Raw genomic sequence first — 18500 nt, 5'->3', positions numbered from 1 at the left:
CACCCATTGGTATATAAATAGGCCTTAATATCATCCCTCTTACAAAACAAAGAAGAACCTTGACACTGCATCACCACATCCCATCACCCCATTTCTCTGCTCCCTGTCACAGCAGGAATTGTTTCTCCCCTCTCCGCATCCACCCTTCCCACTCCCTTCTCAGCACACTCTGGTCAGCTTCACGTCTGCAGCATGCGACTGAAACAGCTCTGCCCAGTGTGGCCAATGATCTAGATCATACCAAACCCAACAGTCCATTCTGCATTGTTATCTCACTGAATGGCTTCTTTTCCTTTGAGGCACTTTCTTCTCCAGGTTCCTGGGACACCACGCTTGCCTGCTTGGCTTGCTTCCTCCCTGGCTGCTCCTAAGAAATCATGAGTAGCTTTGAAATGCATCATGCAAGATGGATCAGATGTTGTGCCATATGGAATGTGGCTCCTCACACAAGGGACAGTAAATGGTCTTCTGGTTCAGTTTCATCTTAGGATGACTGAGGTGTGAAACGAGTTTCACAGATGAGGCCTATGGTACAGGCATGCTGCCTGTTGTGTTACATAAGACTTGCTTGCTTTCTCATGTTTGTATTAATTAATACAAAAATTAGTTTGCATTCTCCATGAATTTGAAAACCATCAGCAAGAGAAGAAGAAATGCACCCAGGTTTTGACAATTAGCTTCAGTGAGAAAATTACTGGAGTTGGGAAGTGGATAATACATAAAGTAAAATACATGTAATAGAACATGACAAAATAGAAGGTGAATAAAATCATAGAACCCAAAATATACCTGAGAGGATCATCTTGCTTGGCAACTGGTCGAAGGTGAAGGTGCTGTTATTCTGTGGCAAAATAGGAAATGTAAGACCAGTGGTATGTGTGAGTTTGTTTGATGGTGGCATAAGTTTGTTGTCATATCGTGTATGACAGATATGTAACTTTTGGAACTTATATCCTTCCTACCTTTTGGCTGTTGGTTCTGTAATGTCCTTTCAGAACAAGAAGGGGTAATCATATGTAGACCTCCCATTAGTTTTGTGAAGTACAAGGCACTGAATCTTGTAACAGATCCCATGCCATGGTTGTGAAACCTGGAGAGTGAGGAAATGAACTGTCCCAAATCAAGCATCTAATTAGTGGTAGAACTTGGACAGGGAAGTATTTCCTGACCGTCAGGACGTTTTCCTTTTCATGACTTTTTAAGATCATAGTTATCAGCAATTGCTCTGAAGTATGAGAGCTTACTCTGTTCCTGGAGTTGTCAGGAGCATAAGAAAACTCTGAAAACCCTAACATTCACTCTTTAGTTGACAAAATTCAAAAGTGAGTTTGCTTCCTGATGCATCTTTTTGATATATTTAGGTCTTGTGTTGTTAGCTTTGTTTACAATGGCCAAAGATAGGGGTTCAGAAATTGCCTTACATGACTCCCCTCTGCACATCTGTATTTTTACAGTATCTTCTTTTACTAGACAAAGATCATGGACCTGCACACAAAATAGCCAGTAATGTTAATAGGAGTGCCCTAAGTAGGGATTTCCTGGAATCAAGACTAATCTTAAACGGTCCTTGGTTTCAGCGCTAGGACCTGGACTGGCCAGAATTGGGCATCTTGCAAGCTCTGAGGAGTCCTGGGCATGCCTAGGAATTTCAAAAGGCAGGGACCATGGCTGGAAGGTCTCTGGGTTGTAGGGCAGACACAGAGAGCAAACAGAAGGCTGAGAAGAGCACAGGCAGGAAGAGGCAAGCAAATTGGGTCAGAGTGTGGGAAACCAGCATAGAGAGGAGGAGGAGGGTGCAGCTTGAGTGAGAGCAGTGAGATTAATGCACCTGGACGAGGCCTGGAGAATGGGGGAGGAGGGGCTCTGTCACAGCCCAGGCATGTGTGTAGGAGCAGCAACAGCCAACAGAGCGACCTCCCTGCCCAGCTCAGGTGACTAGAAGCAGGGCATCCTGGGGGAACTGGGGCTCAGGCAGCCAGCATCTTCCAGACCGGCTCTTGGTTTCCTAGCGTAATCTTTCTAGATGTGTACCTTATTTTTCTTTAAGACTGTCACCCCCCTCCCCGTTTATACCTCACTCATCTATAGAAACTAGTTATTAGACCAAATAAATGAACAGTGAGCTAATGGCTATTCAGAGCCTACTGAATTAAGCGCTCTTCACTTTAAATTCCATCTGCCGTTAGGTCCTCGGGCTGATGATGGGCCTTTTTGCATATGCATTCTGCTGTCGCCCATACCTAATGAAGCCCACCCTTCCCCTCCCCCACTCCGCCCCCACTCCTCCTTGGCTTTCTGTTGTCTTATCCCCTCAAGTCCCATCTCCAGCCTCCTTTGTCACCTTCAGTAAGAGCCACCAGATGGAGCAGCAGCCTGAGTCTCGTTATACACTGGGCTCCCAAGTAGGATTTCACAATTAGTGGCATTCACAAGATGTCATGAGGGCCAGTTTCCAAGGGGACTAAACTAGGTACTCAGTGGTCCCAAGGCTCAGGGTGCTGACTTTCCAAGAGCCTTAGAGGGAACTTAGAATAAAAGGTGCTGGTGGAGGCTTCAGAAGCACCCACTGCCAGGCTAAGGTACTTTTATATGTCTCACTTCATCTCAACCTCATGACAGGCCTTGAACTGGAATTTTATTCCCCTTATATAGACAGAGAAACAGAGGCTCAAAGAAGTTCAAGTGTCTTGCCCAAGTTCACAGAGCAAGCATCAGAGCTGGGATTAAAATTCAAGTCTGTCCAGCTTCAAAGCCCATGCTCTTTACACCCCCAGAAAATATGATAAATGATCCTACTGATTTGCTCAAATAAATAAAATGTGATCACTGGGTCCTCCTTTTCAGTTTTAGTTCCATGTAAGGTTCTAGACACAGGGTCACTTTCTGTACTTGGCTTAAAATGTTAAGTCGTAAATTCCTTTAATCTTCATTCTCTACTTTTTCTTGCTTCTCTTCTTAGAATAGTGAATATTAGCTTCCTTTACATGTGGTATTTTGACCATGGGATGCCCTTAAAAATTAGCTGGAAGCAGTATTTTAAACACCAACTCCTTGGACACCCAGGCCTTTTGCTATATTAAAATGAAATGGGAAGATGAGCTGGTTGGCTGGACCAAGTCACAGTTGTGAAATCTTTTTTGTTTTGATGAAAGTTCTATCGCTTGAGGATTTCTGTCTGCAGTTTATGTAATATTAACTGTTCCCATTTAACCAGAGACTCATGCATACAAACTAGAACAGGGCCAGGTTAAGATGCGACAGGAAACCAGGGACAGAAAGGTCTTAACCTGAACTTATCAGGGACTTCCTGGATGGGGAAGAGAGATAAGGAAATCTCAAATCATGTGCAAACAGGAACTTCAGAGGCTGCTGCTCCTTGTTTGCACAAATGACCGATCATGAGGGTTAAACATTTAAAAAAAGATGGAAAACTCATTTCCTAGTAGAATATCATAACCTGTTTGCATTTTGTTAGTAATGCCGTGTCAGGGGACATCTGTCAATCATGGGAATGAATGTGCCAATTTGTTATTGAAAATACAAATGGAATTAGTTTGGAAGCTGCCAGCAGGGTTAGTCGTGGATATTGTTTAACTGGGCCAGGAGCATGGATTTTGGTGTTAGTGATGTGTCACTCAGTGTCACTTGTACTTGTTCGGAGAAGCCAGGCATTCACTGGCAGTTAAACGTGAGATTTGTGACTTTCACTGGGCGAAGTCTTTGTCAAGGTGAAATGTGGGTAGAATAGGGCACTTTGATGGCAAAAGGATTATTTTAGACAAACTGACCTCTCTTCCCTCGCAATCCCTTAATAATAATGTGCTCAGAGACACGCGTCACACTCCCCCCAGTTAACTATGTGATGATCATGACCCTTTTAATGTTTCATGGGAATCTTCGTGTTTTCTATTAGTGTCTCTCAATGCCACAATCAGGGTATTTTTGATATCTTGTATTACCCTAATCGCCAAGAAGTATGCTCCAAACTGATTAATTCCAGAATGATTAAAATATCCTAAGGAATTCATTTATTGTTGCTTCAGTTAATTGAATATTTGATGATTTAAGGTACCCTGATTATTTCCTAGGATATGTCTTGATCACCAGGCAGATGATCTGCGCGTGGTCTGCCTGTAGCTACACGCGGTGGCTGCCTGCACTATTGCACACCGAGAGGGTAGGCGCTTGGGAGGGTGCTCGGTGAACTCACACCTGCCCGACGTGGACGCCTGCCCCTCCTGGCCCTCAGAGGACCACACCCGTGCCAAGCCTGAGAGAGAGGGTCGTCTGGGGCTAGAAGTGAGAGCACAGCCTCTCGGGCGGCATGCCGCTCGCTTTCTGCTCCTGGAGGAGGGGGCGGAGAGGGGGATGCACAGGGACGCAGGCTCTGAGTGGCTAACTTGCGCTTTGTGGACTATCTGAATACTCAAGAGTGCATTCAAAGGGAGGGAAGGTGGCTCTGGAATTAAGCGGCTGCTTGGCAACTCATCAGGCAGCAGTTCTAATCCCAGTGTCCCCACTAGTTCTCCTCCTGTCTCCTGTCACACCTGTCCGAGTGACTCCTCCACAGTTCCTGTGAGAGGAGGAGGGATGTGAGAGACAGACAGACAGACGGAGAGAGTATCAGGCAGCCGGGGCCGAGCCCTCAGCCTGAGCCCAGATTCCATCCAGAGCGCAGAGTGGCCCCGGCACTGCTCGGCCATGTCAGATCCTTGGCCTCTCACCCCCTTGTGGAGCGAGGACTACGGTGGGGACCTCAGCGGCTGGGAGCTCCTGTCAGACGTGGCTCTGTCCGTGAACCCAGTAGGTACTCTCTCCCTGACACCCAAGTCAGACCTCCTGCTCGGTGTTGTCTGTTTCCCCTGTAACTGTTCGTCTCCCCCAAGTTGTGTGGAGCCGCAAAGGAAGAAATTACGTTGCCTTTGGTGTCTTTAAAATCCTCCCCTGGAACCGTCCTGAGCACAGTGTGAGCTCAATCAGGATTTGTTGTGTAAAGAAATAAATGGGAGAACTGATGAATAGACGGACGGGCGAATGAATGTGATCCTATTACCCTTGTCACCACCACCTTACAATGTATATCCCGGTGGGTCTCTAATTGTTTGTTTTCCAGTCCCATCTAAACGTTTACCTCTGAGAGAAAGCAGCCAAGTCTGATAGTTCTTTGTGTCGCTGACCCCCCTCGCCCAGCACTCTTCTAGGCACAGAGGAAATGCTCGCTGGTTAATTCAAAAGCATTTGCAGGGGGGAAAAAAGAAAGAAAACACAGCTCAAATGAGTGGTCTTGGAGGTGAAAAAATCCACAGGGCAGGGCTAGATAAGTTTGTGGGACTGGTGACTCCACGTCAATGCTGGATTCCAGTATTTTCTAAAAAAGAAAAAAAAATCTGAACACTCAGTATGGATGCATATTTCTTTGCCTGCCTGTGTCTGCCGAGTTCTTCCCCAGGGTGCACAACTCTTTGTATTTTGACAGAATTTCCCCATAAGGAAATGGATATTTATAATACCAGGTGTAGAGATGATATTTGCAGTTGGCAAGAGTGAGTCAGATCTTATCTTGAGCAGACAAGAAGACTGGGCTTCTGAAGATGCAGTTAGGAGACCAGCAGGGCAGGGGCTCATAACCTGACACACTACATGGGTCTTTTCCAGTTACAAAGCAGGTTCGCGTACCTTATTTCATTTGCTGCTCACAGAAACCCTGTGAGATTTGAAAACAGCTGGTATTATTATTATTGTTCTTTTATTTTACTTAATTTTATTTTTATAGTTGGGCAAACTGGAACTCAGAGGGGTGGGTGATAAAGTCCTGTTCCCGAGGGATAGGGTCAGTCCTCCCACCCAACTCTTTTGACACATAGGCAAATGTTCTTGCTGTGTCTGCACGTTCCTGATATTTTTTCCCATTTTTATTACAAAGTTAACATTTGTGTGTTTGCATGGAAAAAGAAAGAACTAAGACTTTTTTTGTGTGAGATTGAGCCATATATGTTTAGCCTGGGCAGCCCAGCTGATTCAGTGCAACAACTATACTGAAAATTTAAGTCTTGGCTATAATCATTTTGACCTTTGTGTTTCAGGAAGGTATACATTAGTTCAACAACTCTCTTAGAAAATACAGTTGCTGGAGCCTTGAGCGATGAAATGAGAGTTTATTTGCTGTTATGAATCATCAGTTGAGTTCTATAATCTTGTAATATGTTACACCAGTCTCTTCTAGTATATATTCTGCAAACACCCATTCTATGGAATGGTGATCATTGTTATTTGAAAAAAAAAAAGAGAACTAAAAGCCCAACAATTCAATGTCAAGAAAGTTGGGAATATGCTGCTTTAAACTGATTTGATAGATGTTTCAGAGCCTTTAATCTGTATCATGGATTGCCAAGAGGGAAGTTGGTCTACACTTATTTGGACACGGAACGTTTCATTTTGCAGGACTGGTTATAATTGTCTGTTAACTGTGATTCTTCACACCTCCCTTCCTCCTGAGTCTGCAAACTCCACGAGGGGAGAAACTGTGTCTCCTTTTGCTTCTTCCCATTGTATCTTTGTCGAACACGAGCCTGGTGGCACAATCCCTGGCCCTTAAAAAATATTTGTTTAATGAATGAATGAATCAACTCTGCTAGATCAAACCACCTGTGGTTGCTTATCAAAAACCTGTATTTAAAGTTCTTTACAATGTCTGCCCGGCCTGTTTGTCAGCCTTTCCTTCTACTATTCTTTCCACTCAGTACTCAAGTGTTTGTGTTCTTGGAAGGATAACTATATAATTTATCATCCAAATTGGGACATTTTTGAGGATGAAAGGGGGCATCAGAATAACACATGTACACTGGAACCATACTAGCTGACCCAGGCTGGATGGCCACCTCATTGCTGGTGACTCTCTAATCCCCACTAGGGATTTTCTGCTGCTTGGAGCAACAACTTTTACATGGAGAAGAAAAAAAAAAGAAGAAAACACACTGGTTGAAATTAATGTATCAGAATGTACAGGAGTGACTGTTATGCTTATTTAATATTTACTGATGATTGTATTTTTTTAAGATTGAGGGCAACTGATGCCATATTCTCTTCCCCATTTCCCCAAATATAGTTGTATTTAGACTTGAATCTATCAGAGTAGCTAGGGGATTGGGGCTTAATTGCCCTTGTGAGAGACCTGGAACCTATAGCCCCTGTGGCAGTGCGCTCTTTACAGGACTTGCCTTTCACCTCCCAAGGCAGTGAATGAAAGAGGCCAAATGTTCTCCCTACTGGACCTGGAGGGAAGTGGAGGTGATCAAATTGCCAACCCGGAGTGGGTAAAGGTGTGAAGGAGAGAGTTTGGAAGGTTTGGGGGGATGCCCGTACCTGCACAGGTGACTGGAGAAGGCAATGGCACCCCACTCCAGTACTCTCGCCTGGAAAATCCCATAGATGGAGGAGCCTGGTAGGCTACAGTCCATGGGGTCACACAGAGTCGGACACGACTGAAGCGACTTAGCAGCAGCAGCAGCAGCACAGGTGACAGCACACCCCGTAGGCCTTCCTCCAGGTAGTGGTCCCACTCCCAGGTCCCTCATCACACCCCGCTATTGATTTGGTGTCACTCTTTGGCATTTGGCTTCTTGCTTTCACCGACTATGGAGCTCCTGGAGGAAAACGCATGTGCCAGACGCGGACTAAGTCCTCAGTACAGTTCTACAGTTGCCTGAATTTTGATTGATTAGGAAGGTGTGATTCACACTGAGAAAAAAATCCCAGGGCATTCAGTGTGGATATTTGTGAGATTCTGAGTGCCAGGGCAAGTGTGCAGTTTACACAAGAGTTTTGGCTTTAGTGTTTTGGACAAGAATTGTAGGTATCTGATTGGACTCCTGAGTTAAAAGGGGACTTAATTTAGTCACAAAACTGTTTCATATAGGTGCCCTCTTTTACAAATCTGGGGTTACAAATGATATGGTGAACTACTATGTCAGAGAGTGGCAGAGGCCTCAAAGACCAGGAAGGTGAGCTCTTTCTTTGGAAAGATGAACAAAAAGAAGCCCAGGTGATGGGGGAGGATGGCTCCACATCTCAGAGCAAATTGGTGACAGAACAAGACTGTCTCCGCATCTTGCACTGTGGTCTTACTGCTTCATTAAAGGAAAACAAAATTGGCCATTTGCAGGTATTTACTGCATTGTATTTAATAGGGAGGAAAATCCACATCTACTGCTATATTTACTTTCTTTACAATTTTTCCCACAGGGTAAAATATTATACTGTCTGCTTTGCTGAGAATAACTAGATTATGCTTCATTTTCTTTTTTTTGTTTTCTTTGTTTTAGGTAAGCCTTCCCAGTGACCCAAGCTGTGCTGAAGAAATCTTGCGGGTGAGTTTAAACCTCTATTTCTCTGCCTTTGAATAATGAAGTAATATATCTGCTTAAGCTGCTTAAAATAATTCCTCTTCTGTTTCCAAGAGTGTCATGATGGGGAAATCCTTGCATTCCATTTCAAGACTCCTGTTTACACCTCCTGTCTCATTTCTCACCTCTTCTCCCTTTCTAGTCAAGCTAGTCTCCTGATCTGCCCCCTTCTCGCATCATTCTGGCTCTTTCTTTTGAGGTCTTGAACAGAGACTTCCCACCTCCTTTGGGAAGTGTTCCTTATTCAAGCATCCTACCCACAACCTTTGTCTTTCTGGGATCTCTGGGATCTCATGTCAGCCTCACTGCTGCCCCACGTTACGTCGTTGATGGGACCGGGTCATGGAGATTGTGGCCTGTAATGAGTGGATGAGATGTGGCAGGATGGAGGGGAGGAGATGAGGAGAGAGTTGAGAATGATGGCAAGTCGTGGGAAATGTTCCTCATGGGGGTGATTTGGTTCGTGAGAATGGCATGGAGGCAGCACAGAGCTGCAAAAAGTGGCAACGACCTCTCCCAAAATACGTGATTAAACCAAAAGGAAAAACCAAAGCCAAGGCAGAAGTGTGTATCTCCCTCCCATCTCTGGCTGCTGGCATCCTAAGGTGATGTGGTAGATGAAGAATTGGGGTTGTGGAGTGAGTTCTGTCTCCAGTAGTTGTCACTTCTGTGGTTTGGACAGATAACTTCATCTTTCTGAATCTCCCTTCCTTGTCTGTAAAAGAGGACAATAATGCCTGTCCTAATTCCCTTATAAGCTGTCTAGCTGTATATAAATGCTCCTTATTATGAGAAATGGTCTGTGTGGCCCAGAGAAAACCGTGCCAGCTTTCCATTGAGGAAAGAAAACAACCTCTGTGCCAGTGAAAATGCTGCATCCCCTTTCGTCACTTACCCAAGTCTCCTCTGCTCCCCCAACACACCCCCTGCTAAGTGCCTTAGTGCTGGAAGCAAACCCTGTGGAAATACACCCAAAGGAATAAAAAGAGCAGAAACCTGTTTGCCATTTAGCTGACTGTCCACCTGACTTCCCCTACTGTGAATATTCCTGCACCTTTTTTTAGCCCAAGATCGATCATTGTTGTTGACTGTTGAAGAGAAGAGTCTGATCACTCTCATCAGAGATGAGAGGATCTGATTTAGGAGCATATTGGCTCCTTTGGTAAGAGCCCAGGGACTCCTCCAGCATTTGTCCCTAGGATCTGGGTCAGGGGGCAGGGAACGTGGGCAGCTGCTGTGAAATCCACAGTGCGATGCACCCTGGGAACCCAGCCAGTTGCTCCCTGCCTCAGATGTAGATGGCTCTGATGTACCCAATACACCAGACTGTGAGGGTCCTGGCCACCTGCCTTTTTAAAAAAAAGTGATGCTGAAATAAACCTCTCCCTCTAGTCCCTACAGGAGTCTTGCTTTTCCAAATGAAGGCTGTGGTCTTTTCTGAACTCCCCAAAGAATGTCAGACCCATTTCACAATCACCACCTCATTTGTGACAGTTGAAATTCTCCACTTCAGAGCAGCCCAGCCCTGGTGCCTAGGTGGCCCATACAGCGACTGAGCTAGGAAAGACAGCTGGACACCTGGCAGAGCCTGGCGACTCCAGTCTGCTGGAAGAGCCACTTAGAGAAACAACAGAATGTCACTTAAACATGGAAAGAAAAGAAGTAGTTGCCTTAATAAGCTCATAAAAGATAGCACCCTTTGAGAAAGTAAGAAAAGACTTTCTGTTGTTCTTGAAAGAGAATCTAGAGGAATGGCACTTTTTTTTGTTTGTTTGTTTTGAAGGACTATAGATTGTATAGAATTCTGGGGGGCTTTTTTGTTTTGTTTTATTGACAATACCATTAATGAGTGGGCTTTCCTTTATTGAAGAATGACACATTTCAATCCCCATGCTTGGAATAAAAATCAGCCTTCTTAAGTTTATGTCTCAGGTTTTATGGCTTATTCTTAAATTTTTATAAACCACATTACACGGCACAACAGAGTGCTTACTGAACATTTTTTGTTCTGGCAAGTTTCTCGTGCCTGTTTGCAGGCCTTGGAGCCCTGTGGACAATTCTGCAGTAAGTCTGGTGGTCACCTTGCTCCCTGTCTTCCTCCTCCTAGCGAGGGCAGGGAGATAACTTTTCTGTCTCTCCTCTTCTCTCTGACCCCCTCTGCGCTTTTCCACCTAAGCAGAGTCCAGAGCGAGGTCACACTCTCTCTCAGTGAAGGGGGCTCTGTGGAGGAAGACACCCTAGCCCCATATAAGATCTTGCCTCCACTTGCTCCTGACATGATATCACTTCCTAACTGTAAGGCTTTTCGCTTTCCTTTCTGTTCCTGTTGGCTTACCTGAACCCATGCTTATTTCATAAGCTCAGGTCTATTTTATGATTGACATTAAAATGGCATCAACCAACAGTTCATTTCAGCTTCTGTTGCTTCCTTAATTCATACACATTCAGTTATGCCAAAATAATTCCACATAGTTTCTCCAACAAACCAGAGTACACCAGCCCACAACACCTTTCCCGCCACCTGCCCTTTCCTGCCACCTGCCCTTCTCCCATAAGACTAGCTGTGGAAATTCAGATGGCTTTGCTCCTTGTCAAGTATATTATTGCTTATTATAAGTTTTACAGATCAGAAACTTAAAGGCAGCAGTCTACGCAGCACAACCAAGCCTGTGTACCTGTTTCCATCAGCATGCCATTTTCTCTTTAGAGTCAAGCTACCCTTGAGTACAAACAGAAATGAAAAATAATAACAACTCTGGCCCTAGTGATGGCATTCTGGAGTTACAATTCATTTATCATATGAGGGATTCCTAAGCTTCTCGTATGTAATAATCTGGGCAGCAGCAGCAGCTTCTTTTCTAGCTCTGCAGGGTTTTATGGGTCCTAGAGTAATCATTTCTGGCAGAGTTAAGCCAGGGAGAGCAGCATGCACTAAATGCTACTAGCTGAGGATGCATGCTCAATGATTATTTGTTCTGCAGTGGTATGATTTATTTGTTCTTAGCAAGAATTTACTTAAAAATATCAACAGACTATCAGTTAAATCCTTTCCAGAGTCAAAAATGCAGATACAGCACTTCTCTTTGATCTGACGCTGAACAGATTGTGTTTCCTAGCAGAGTACCTTCCATAGTTGATAATTTCATAAGCAAACATCTGTATGGGTAATTCACTGTTTATGAGGGATGCTGAATTTGCTAGCTAGGATTTAGGGAACTTGATTTGATAAACTGTAGCATCTTACAGATCTCTCCTGCCATATGGATCAGGTTTGTAAACACCGACATGGGCACCTCTTTTTGATTGCAGCATGATCTGTGTTTACAGCATTCTAAATTATCGCAATTCTGCTTATTAGGTCTGTGTTTAAATGCACAGTTTTAGTGTAGAAAGGACTTACCAAATAATTACAGGACGACCATGTACAGTCCTTGCTATTTTTTACTTTTAAAGGGGAAACAGTGAAAAACCCCATCTCAAGAGTGAGGGGGAAAATTGGATCTGGAAACAAAATTGGTCAGACAATTATGTCTGAAAGGAAATTTGATTATATTATCATAACTATGCAAGATAATCAAGCACCTTTCAGTAGAATTTCTTTGATAAATTTAACCAATAATTAGGCAATTGATTTTATATCCTGTCAAATTAATGTATAAATAATGTTCAAATTGGAATCATGCAAACGATTTTCTATATAGCCATCTTAAATACCAATCCTTCCAGGATGATTCAAAAAGCATCTATCCTATTCTGCTGTAGACTTTCAAAATTATAGTTTCTTGAAATAGTAATATAGTTTTCTGTCTAAGAAAGACAACAATTGCTAAATATAATTTAGACTATAATTAATGTTAACATTGATGAAGTCAAATAAATGAACTAACTACTGATTGCACCTCTGCTATTCTGATGACTAGCTCTTACCTAATGACATTGGGAAATACGTAAATTTGTCAGCAGGTGAAAATGCCCTTGACTGGGTAAATTATGTGGAGTATTACCTTTTCTGAAGCTAATTCAAAGCACTAATGGACTTAATACGTACTATGCATGTGTGGGGTGAGCTATTCATGGAACCAAATTGGCCCATAAGAGATATTACCCATTATTTGCCTCCCAGTAATCATTTCTTCTTTTCTTATATACAAACCAACCCAGAAGAAAGATGATAAATTTAATTATAACAACTATTATGTGAACAATATAGGTAAGCCATCCAGTGGGCTTCCAAATGCTCTTAGAGCCTGTCAAGCAGAACAAATATTTTCATGTGGAATCTGAGGGTTTGCAGCTAGTGTATGATGTGAATTTTAAATGATTATCCAGACGTTGTTGGGTAAATGAGTAACATGAGTAACGAGGTGACTGGCCCAGTGAATCATGGGAACCTGTCAAACCTGGGACATGTCAGGGAAGAGATGATGTCAAATACCAGTAACTTAGCAACTCAGCATTTAGCTGTCCAGGGAGTGAGCAAGAGTAGGCCCTTTAAAATAGCTGAGTAAATATATGAGTTTGTGTATACTTTGGGTATGCTATAAAAATAAGCCTGTTTTCTGTCAACCTGTTTCTCTTTCTGAATATGGTGATTTATTATTTTCTATTGAATTGAATGAAAGCAGGTGAGAATTTAAGCCACATGTAGAATTTACACCTGCTTTCTCTATCTGGGATGTACTGGGATGGTAATGAAATGATATATTAGTTTGCCAAAAAGCAGTCTAGGCTTATCTGAAAGAAGTAATAGCTTCCAACTGTTGTTTAAGAACAAGTCTTTTTGTCCTAGCTGTGTTAGTGGGATTGGGTTGGGAAAAATATTGTAATGCAAGGAGGTTAACCACTCTGTTTGCATCTGTGTAAAGGTAAAACCAGTGTCTCTGAAAAAGGCATGGAGAAAGTAGCCTCTCAAAATCAGTTTGATAGGCATCTTAGAGTTGTAATGAAAGCATCAAGCATGACTTGCCCCACTCTCTTTTTGATCCCAAAAAGTATTATGGAGAATGAGAAAAAGAAATGTAAACTCCATAATTGCTCTAACTAGAAGACATCCATAAGCCAAAATCAGGCATTGAAGCATGTAAATTATCATATGTGAAACAAATCGCCAGCCCAGGTTTGATGCATGATACAGGGTGCCTGGGGCTGGTGCACCGGGATGACCCGCAGGGATGGGATGGGGAGGGAGGTGGGAGGGGGTTCTGGAAGGGGAACACATGTATACCCATGGTGGATTCATGTCAATGTATGGCAAAACAAATATAATATTTGTTAAAAAAATAGATAAACTAATTTAAAAAAAAAGAAAGAAAATTAAAAAAAAAAAAAAAAAAAGACCAAACAGGGAAGAATCCAAGAGATGATTCCATGGTCATAGATCTGGGGCATAGATGACGAGGCACTGATTTTCAGTGCCACACCACAGAAGACAAAAATGATATTGCAATAATGGGAGTGGGCTTAAAGGTTTGTGATGGGAAGTTCTGTGGAACAACTCTGACACATGCAGATTTTGAGAAGTAGGAAAGGCAAAATTGAATGAGAAGTTACACAATTAACCCACATTTGTGGAAAGCACTTGTTGCTGAGATAAGGTGGAAGAGCCAGATGCTGCTGGAGAGCAGCCTGCAGAGCTATTGTCTCATGATAAGGCAGAAGTAAAGGCCCAACAAGCACTTGGTCACACACCCTGGAATTCAGAAGTGAATACCTGATAGTCTAATATTAAACATGGCCCCCACTGCCACCAACACATCCTGCAAATAACTGATCCAGGAAGAATGCCTGTCCCTAAAAAAATTACTAATAATCAAAAAAGAATCACTACAAGAGCTATGCAAAGCTATGTAGCAGAAAAAATGTTGCTACGGGACAAATTGAAGCTGTGACCAGTAAAGTAGCATGAACTGTTTGAAAATGAAGCAGTTTTATCTAAAAGACAAGAGCCACAGCAGTGATACAAGAGCTTAAAGATGCTATTTAAAAAGTACGTAAATAAAGAACTGCAAAGTAATGGATTACGAACAGAAAATCATTAGAATTAGCACATTTAAGATCTGCATTTTTCCCTAAAAAAGAGTAACAGCAATAAATAATTTGGTATCCTTATCAAGAAGAAAAATATCAAAAGCACAAAACATGAAACAAGGAAAGATAAAGAAAAATAACCTCCCAGATACAGAGAAAATTAAATAATCATGAATAACAATTTACTCACCTATGTACAAATAAATGTAAGCATCTAGATGAGATGGATGATTTTTCTAGTGAAATATAATTATAATCGACTGAAATTGACTTCAAAAGAGAAAATCTAAATAGATTTATCACCATCAATGAAATGGAGGCTAGTCCTGCCCATTATTGAAATCAAATCGTCGCTCCCAGATTTCTTTTTTTTTTTTTAATAAATTTATTTATTTTAGTTGGGGGCTAATTACTTTACAATATTGTAATAGTTTTTGCCATACATTGACATGAATCAGCCATGGGTTTACATGTGTTCCCCTTCCTGGACCCCCCACCCACCTCCCTCCCCATCCCATCCCTCTGGGTCATCCCATTGCCCTGGCCCTGAGCCCTTGTCTCATGCATCGAACATGGAATGGTGTTCTGTTTCACATATGATAATATACATGTTTCAATGCTATTCTCCCAGATCGTCCCACCCTCACCTTCTCCCTCAGAGTCCATAAAATTGTTCCATGCATCTGTGTCTCTTATTCTGACTCGCATATAGGGTTATCGTTACCATCTTTCAAATTCCATATATATGCATTAGTATACTGTATTGGTGTTTTTCTTTCTGGCTTACTTCACTCTGTATTTTGGGCTCCAGTTTCATCCATCTCAGTAGAACCGATTCAAATGTATTTTTTTTAATGGCTGAGTAATATTCCATTGTGTATATGTACCACAGCTTCCTTATCCATTTGTCTGCTGATGGACATCTAGGTTGCTTCCATGTCCTGGCTATTGTAAACAGTGCTGCGATGAACATTGGGGTACACGCGTCTCTTTCAATTCTGGTTTCCTCGGTGTATATGCCCAGCAGTGGGATTGCTGGGTCATATGGCAGTTCTATTCCCAGGTTTTTAAGGAATCTCCACACTGTTCTCCATAGTGGCTGTACTAGTTTGCATTCCCACCAACAGTGTAAGAGGGTTCCCTTTTCTCCACACCCTCTCCAGCATTTATTGCTTGTAGACTTTTGGATAGCAGCCATTCTGACTGGTGTGAAATGTTACCTCATTGTGGTTTTGATTTGCATTTCTCTAATAATGAGTGATGTTGAGCATCTTTTCATGTGTTTGTTAGCCATCTGTATGTCTTCTTTGGAGAAATGTCTGTTTAGTTCTTTGGCCCATTTTTTGATTGGGTCGTTTATTTTTCTGGAATTCAGCTGCAGAAGTTGCTTGTATATTTTTGAGATTAATTGTTTGTCTGTTGCTTCGTTTGCTAGTATTTTCTCCCATTCTGAAGGCTGTCTTTTCACCTTGCTTATAGTTTCCTTTGTTGTGCAAAAGCTTTTAATTTTAATTAGGTCCCATTTGTTTATTTTTGCTTTTATTTCCAATATTCTGGGAGGTGGGTCATGGAGGATCCTGCTGTGATTTATGTCGGAGAGTGTTTTGCCTATGTTTTCCTCTAGGAGTTTTATAATTTCTGGTCTTCCGTTTAGATATTTAATCCATTTTGAGTTTATTTTTGTGTATGCTGTTAGGAAGTGGTCTAATTTCATTCTTTTGCAAGTGGTTGACCAGTTTTCCCAGCACCACTTGTTAAAGAGATTGTCTTTTCTCCATTGTATATTCTTGCCTCCTTTGTCGAAGATAAGGTGTCCATAGGTGCGTGAGTTTATCTCTGGGCTTTCTATTTTGTTCCATTGATCTATATTTCTATCTTTGTGCCAGTACCATACTCTCTTGATGACTGTGGCTTTGCAGTAGAGCCTGAAGTCAGGCAGGTTGATTCCTCCAGTTCCATTCTTCTTCCTCAAGATTGCTTTGGCTATTCGAGGTTTCTTATATTTCCATACAAATTGTGAGATGATTTGTTCTAGTTCTGTGAAAAATACCATTGGTAGCTTGATAGGGATTGCATTGACTCTATAGATTGCTTTGGGTAGTATACTCATTTTCACTATATTAATTCTTCCAATCCATGAACACGGTATATTTCTCCATCTGTTTGTGTCCTCTTTGATTTCTTTCATCAGTGTTTTATAGTTTACTTAATATAAGTCTTTTGTTTCTTTAGGTAGATATATTCCTAAGTATTTTATTCTTTTTGTTGCAATGGTGAATGGTATTATTTCCTTAATTTCTCTTTCTGTTTTCTCATTATTGGAATATAGGAATGCAAGGAATTTGTGTGTGTTAATTTTATATCCTGCAACTTGACTATATTCATTGATTAGCACTAGTAATTTTCTAGTAGAGTCTTTAGGGTTTTCTATGTAGAGGATCATGTCATCTGCAAACAGTGAGAGTTTTACTTCTTCGTTTCCTATCTGTATTCTTTTTATTTCTTTTTCTGCTCTGATTGCTGTGGCCAAAACTTCCAAAACTATGTTGAATAGTAGTGGTGAAAGTGGGCATCCTTGCCTTGTTCCTGACTTTAGGGGAAATGCTTTGAATTTTTCACCATTGTGGATAATGTTTGCTGTGGGTTTGTCATATATAGCTTTAATTATGTTGAGGTATGTTCCTTCTATTCCTGCTTTCTGGAGGGTTTTTTTATCATAAATGCATGCTGAATTTTGTCAAAGGCTTTTTCTGCATGTATTGAGATAACCATATGGTTTTTATCTTTCAATTTGTTAATGTGGTGTATTACATTGATTGATTTGCGGATGTTAAAAAAACCTTGCATTCCTGGGATAAAGCCCACTTGGTCATGATGTATGATCTTTTTAATATGATGTTGGATTCTGTTTGCTAGAATTTTATTAAGGATTTTTGCATCTATGTTCATCAGTGATATTGGCCTGTAGATTTCTTTTTGTGACATCTTTGTCTGGTTTTGGAATTAGGGTGATGGTGGCCTCATAGAATGAATTTGGAAGTTTACCATCTTCTGCAATTTTAAGGAAGAGTTTGTGTAGGATAGGTGTTAGCTCTTCTCTAAATTTTTGGTAGAATTCCGCTGTGAAGCCGTCTGGTCCTGGGCTTTTGTTTGCTGGAAGATTTCTGATTACAGTTTCGATTTCCGTGCTTGTGATGGGTCTGTTAAGATCTTCTATTTCTTCCTGGTTCAGTTTTGGAAAGTTATACTTTTCTAAGAATTTGTCCATTTCTTCCAAGTTGTCCATTTTATTGGCATATAGCTGTTGGTAGTAGTCTCTTATGATCCTTTGTATTTCTGTGGAGTCTGTTGTGACCTCTCCATTTTCATTTCTAATTTTGTTGATCTGATTCTTCTCCCTTTGTTTCTTGATGAGTCTGGCTAATGGCTTGTCAATTTTGTTTATCTTCTCGAAAAACCAGCTTTTAGTTTTGTTGATTTTTGCTATGGTCTCTTTTGTTTCTTTTGCATTTATTTCTGCCCTAATTTTTAAGATTTCTTTCCTTCTACTGACCCTGGGGTTCTTCATTTCTTCCTTCTCTAGTTGCTTTAGGTGTAGAGTTGGTTGATTTATTTGATTTTTTTTCTTGTTTCTTGAGGTACGCCTGTATTGCTATGAACCTTCCCCTTAGCATTGCTTTTACAGTGTCCCATAGGTTTTGGGTTGTCGTGTTTTCATTTTCATTCGTTTCTATGCATAGTTTGATTTCTTTTTTGATTTCTTCTGTGATTTGTTGGTTATTCAGAAGCGTGTTGTTTAGCCTCCATGTGTTGGAATTTTTAATAATTTTTTTCCTGTAATTGAGGTCTAATCTTACTGCATTGTGGTCAGAGAAGATGGCTGGGATGATTTCAATTTTTTGGAATTTACCAAGACTAGATTTATGGCCCAGGATGTGATCTATCCTGGAGAACGTTCCGTGTGCACTTGAGAAAAAGGTAAAATTGATTGTTTTGGGGTGTAAAGTCCTGTAAATATCAATTAAATCTAATTTGTCTATTGTATCATTTAAAGTTTGTGTTTCCATGTTA

The 18500-nt window shown here is 41.5% G+C and overlaps 1 protein-coding gene across 3 annotated transcripts in view; it reads left to right on the top strand.

Annotated features, from left to right (window-relative positions):
- Window positions 1-18500, top strand: part of AFF2 (ALF transcription elongation factor 2) — a 523475-nt gene that overhangs the window by 320536 nt on the left and 184439 nt on the right. For all 3 annotated transcript variants that reach the window (XM_081563763.1, XM_081563762.1, XM_081563761.1), the window contains one exon: window positions 8322-8366. In XM_081563763.1, coding sequence (XP_081419889.1) covers window positions 8322-8366 — 45 coding nt within the window. The remainder of the gene's footprint in view (window positions 1-8321; window positions 8367-18500) is intronic.

This window comes from Giraffa tippelskirchi, chromosome X, assembly GCF_054371585.1.
Source record: "Giraffa tippelskirchi isolate mGirTip1 chromosome X, T2T-mGirTip1v1.2.pri, whole genome shotgun sequence".
NCBI lineage: Eukaryota > Metazoa > Chordata > Mammalia > Artiodactyla > Giraffidae > Giraffa > Giraffa tippelskirchi.
Note: the sequence above shows the minus strand (reverse complement) of the source record. Positions and strands in the feature narration are given on the sequence as shown.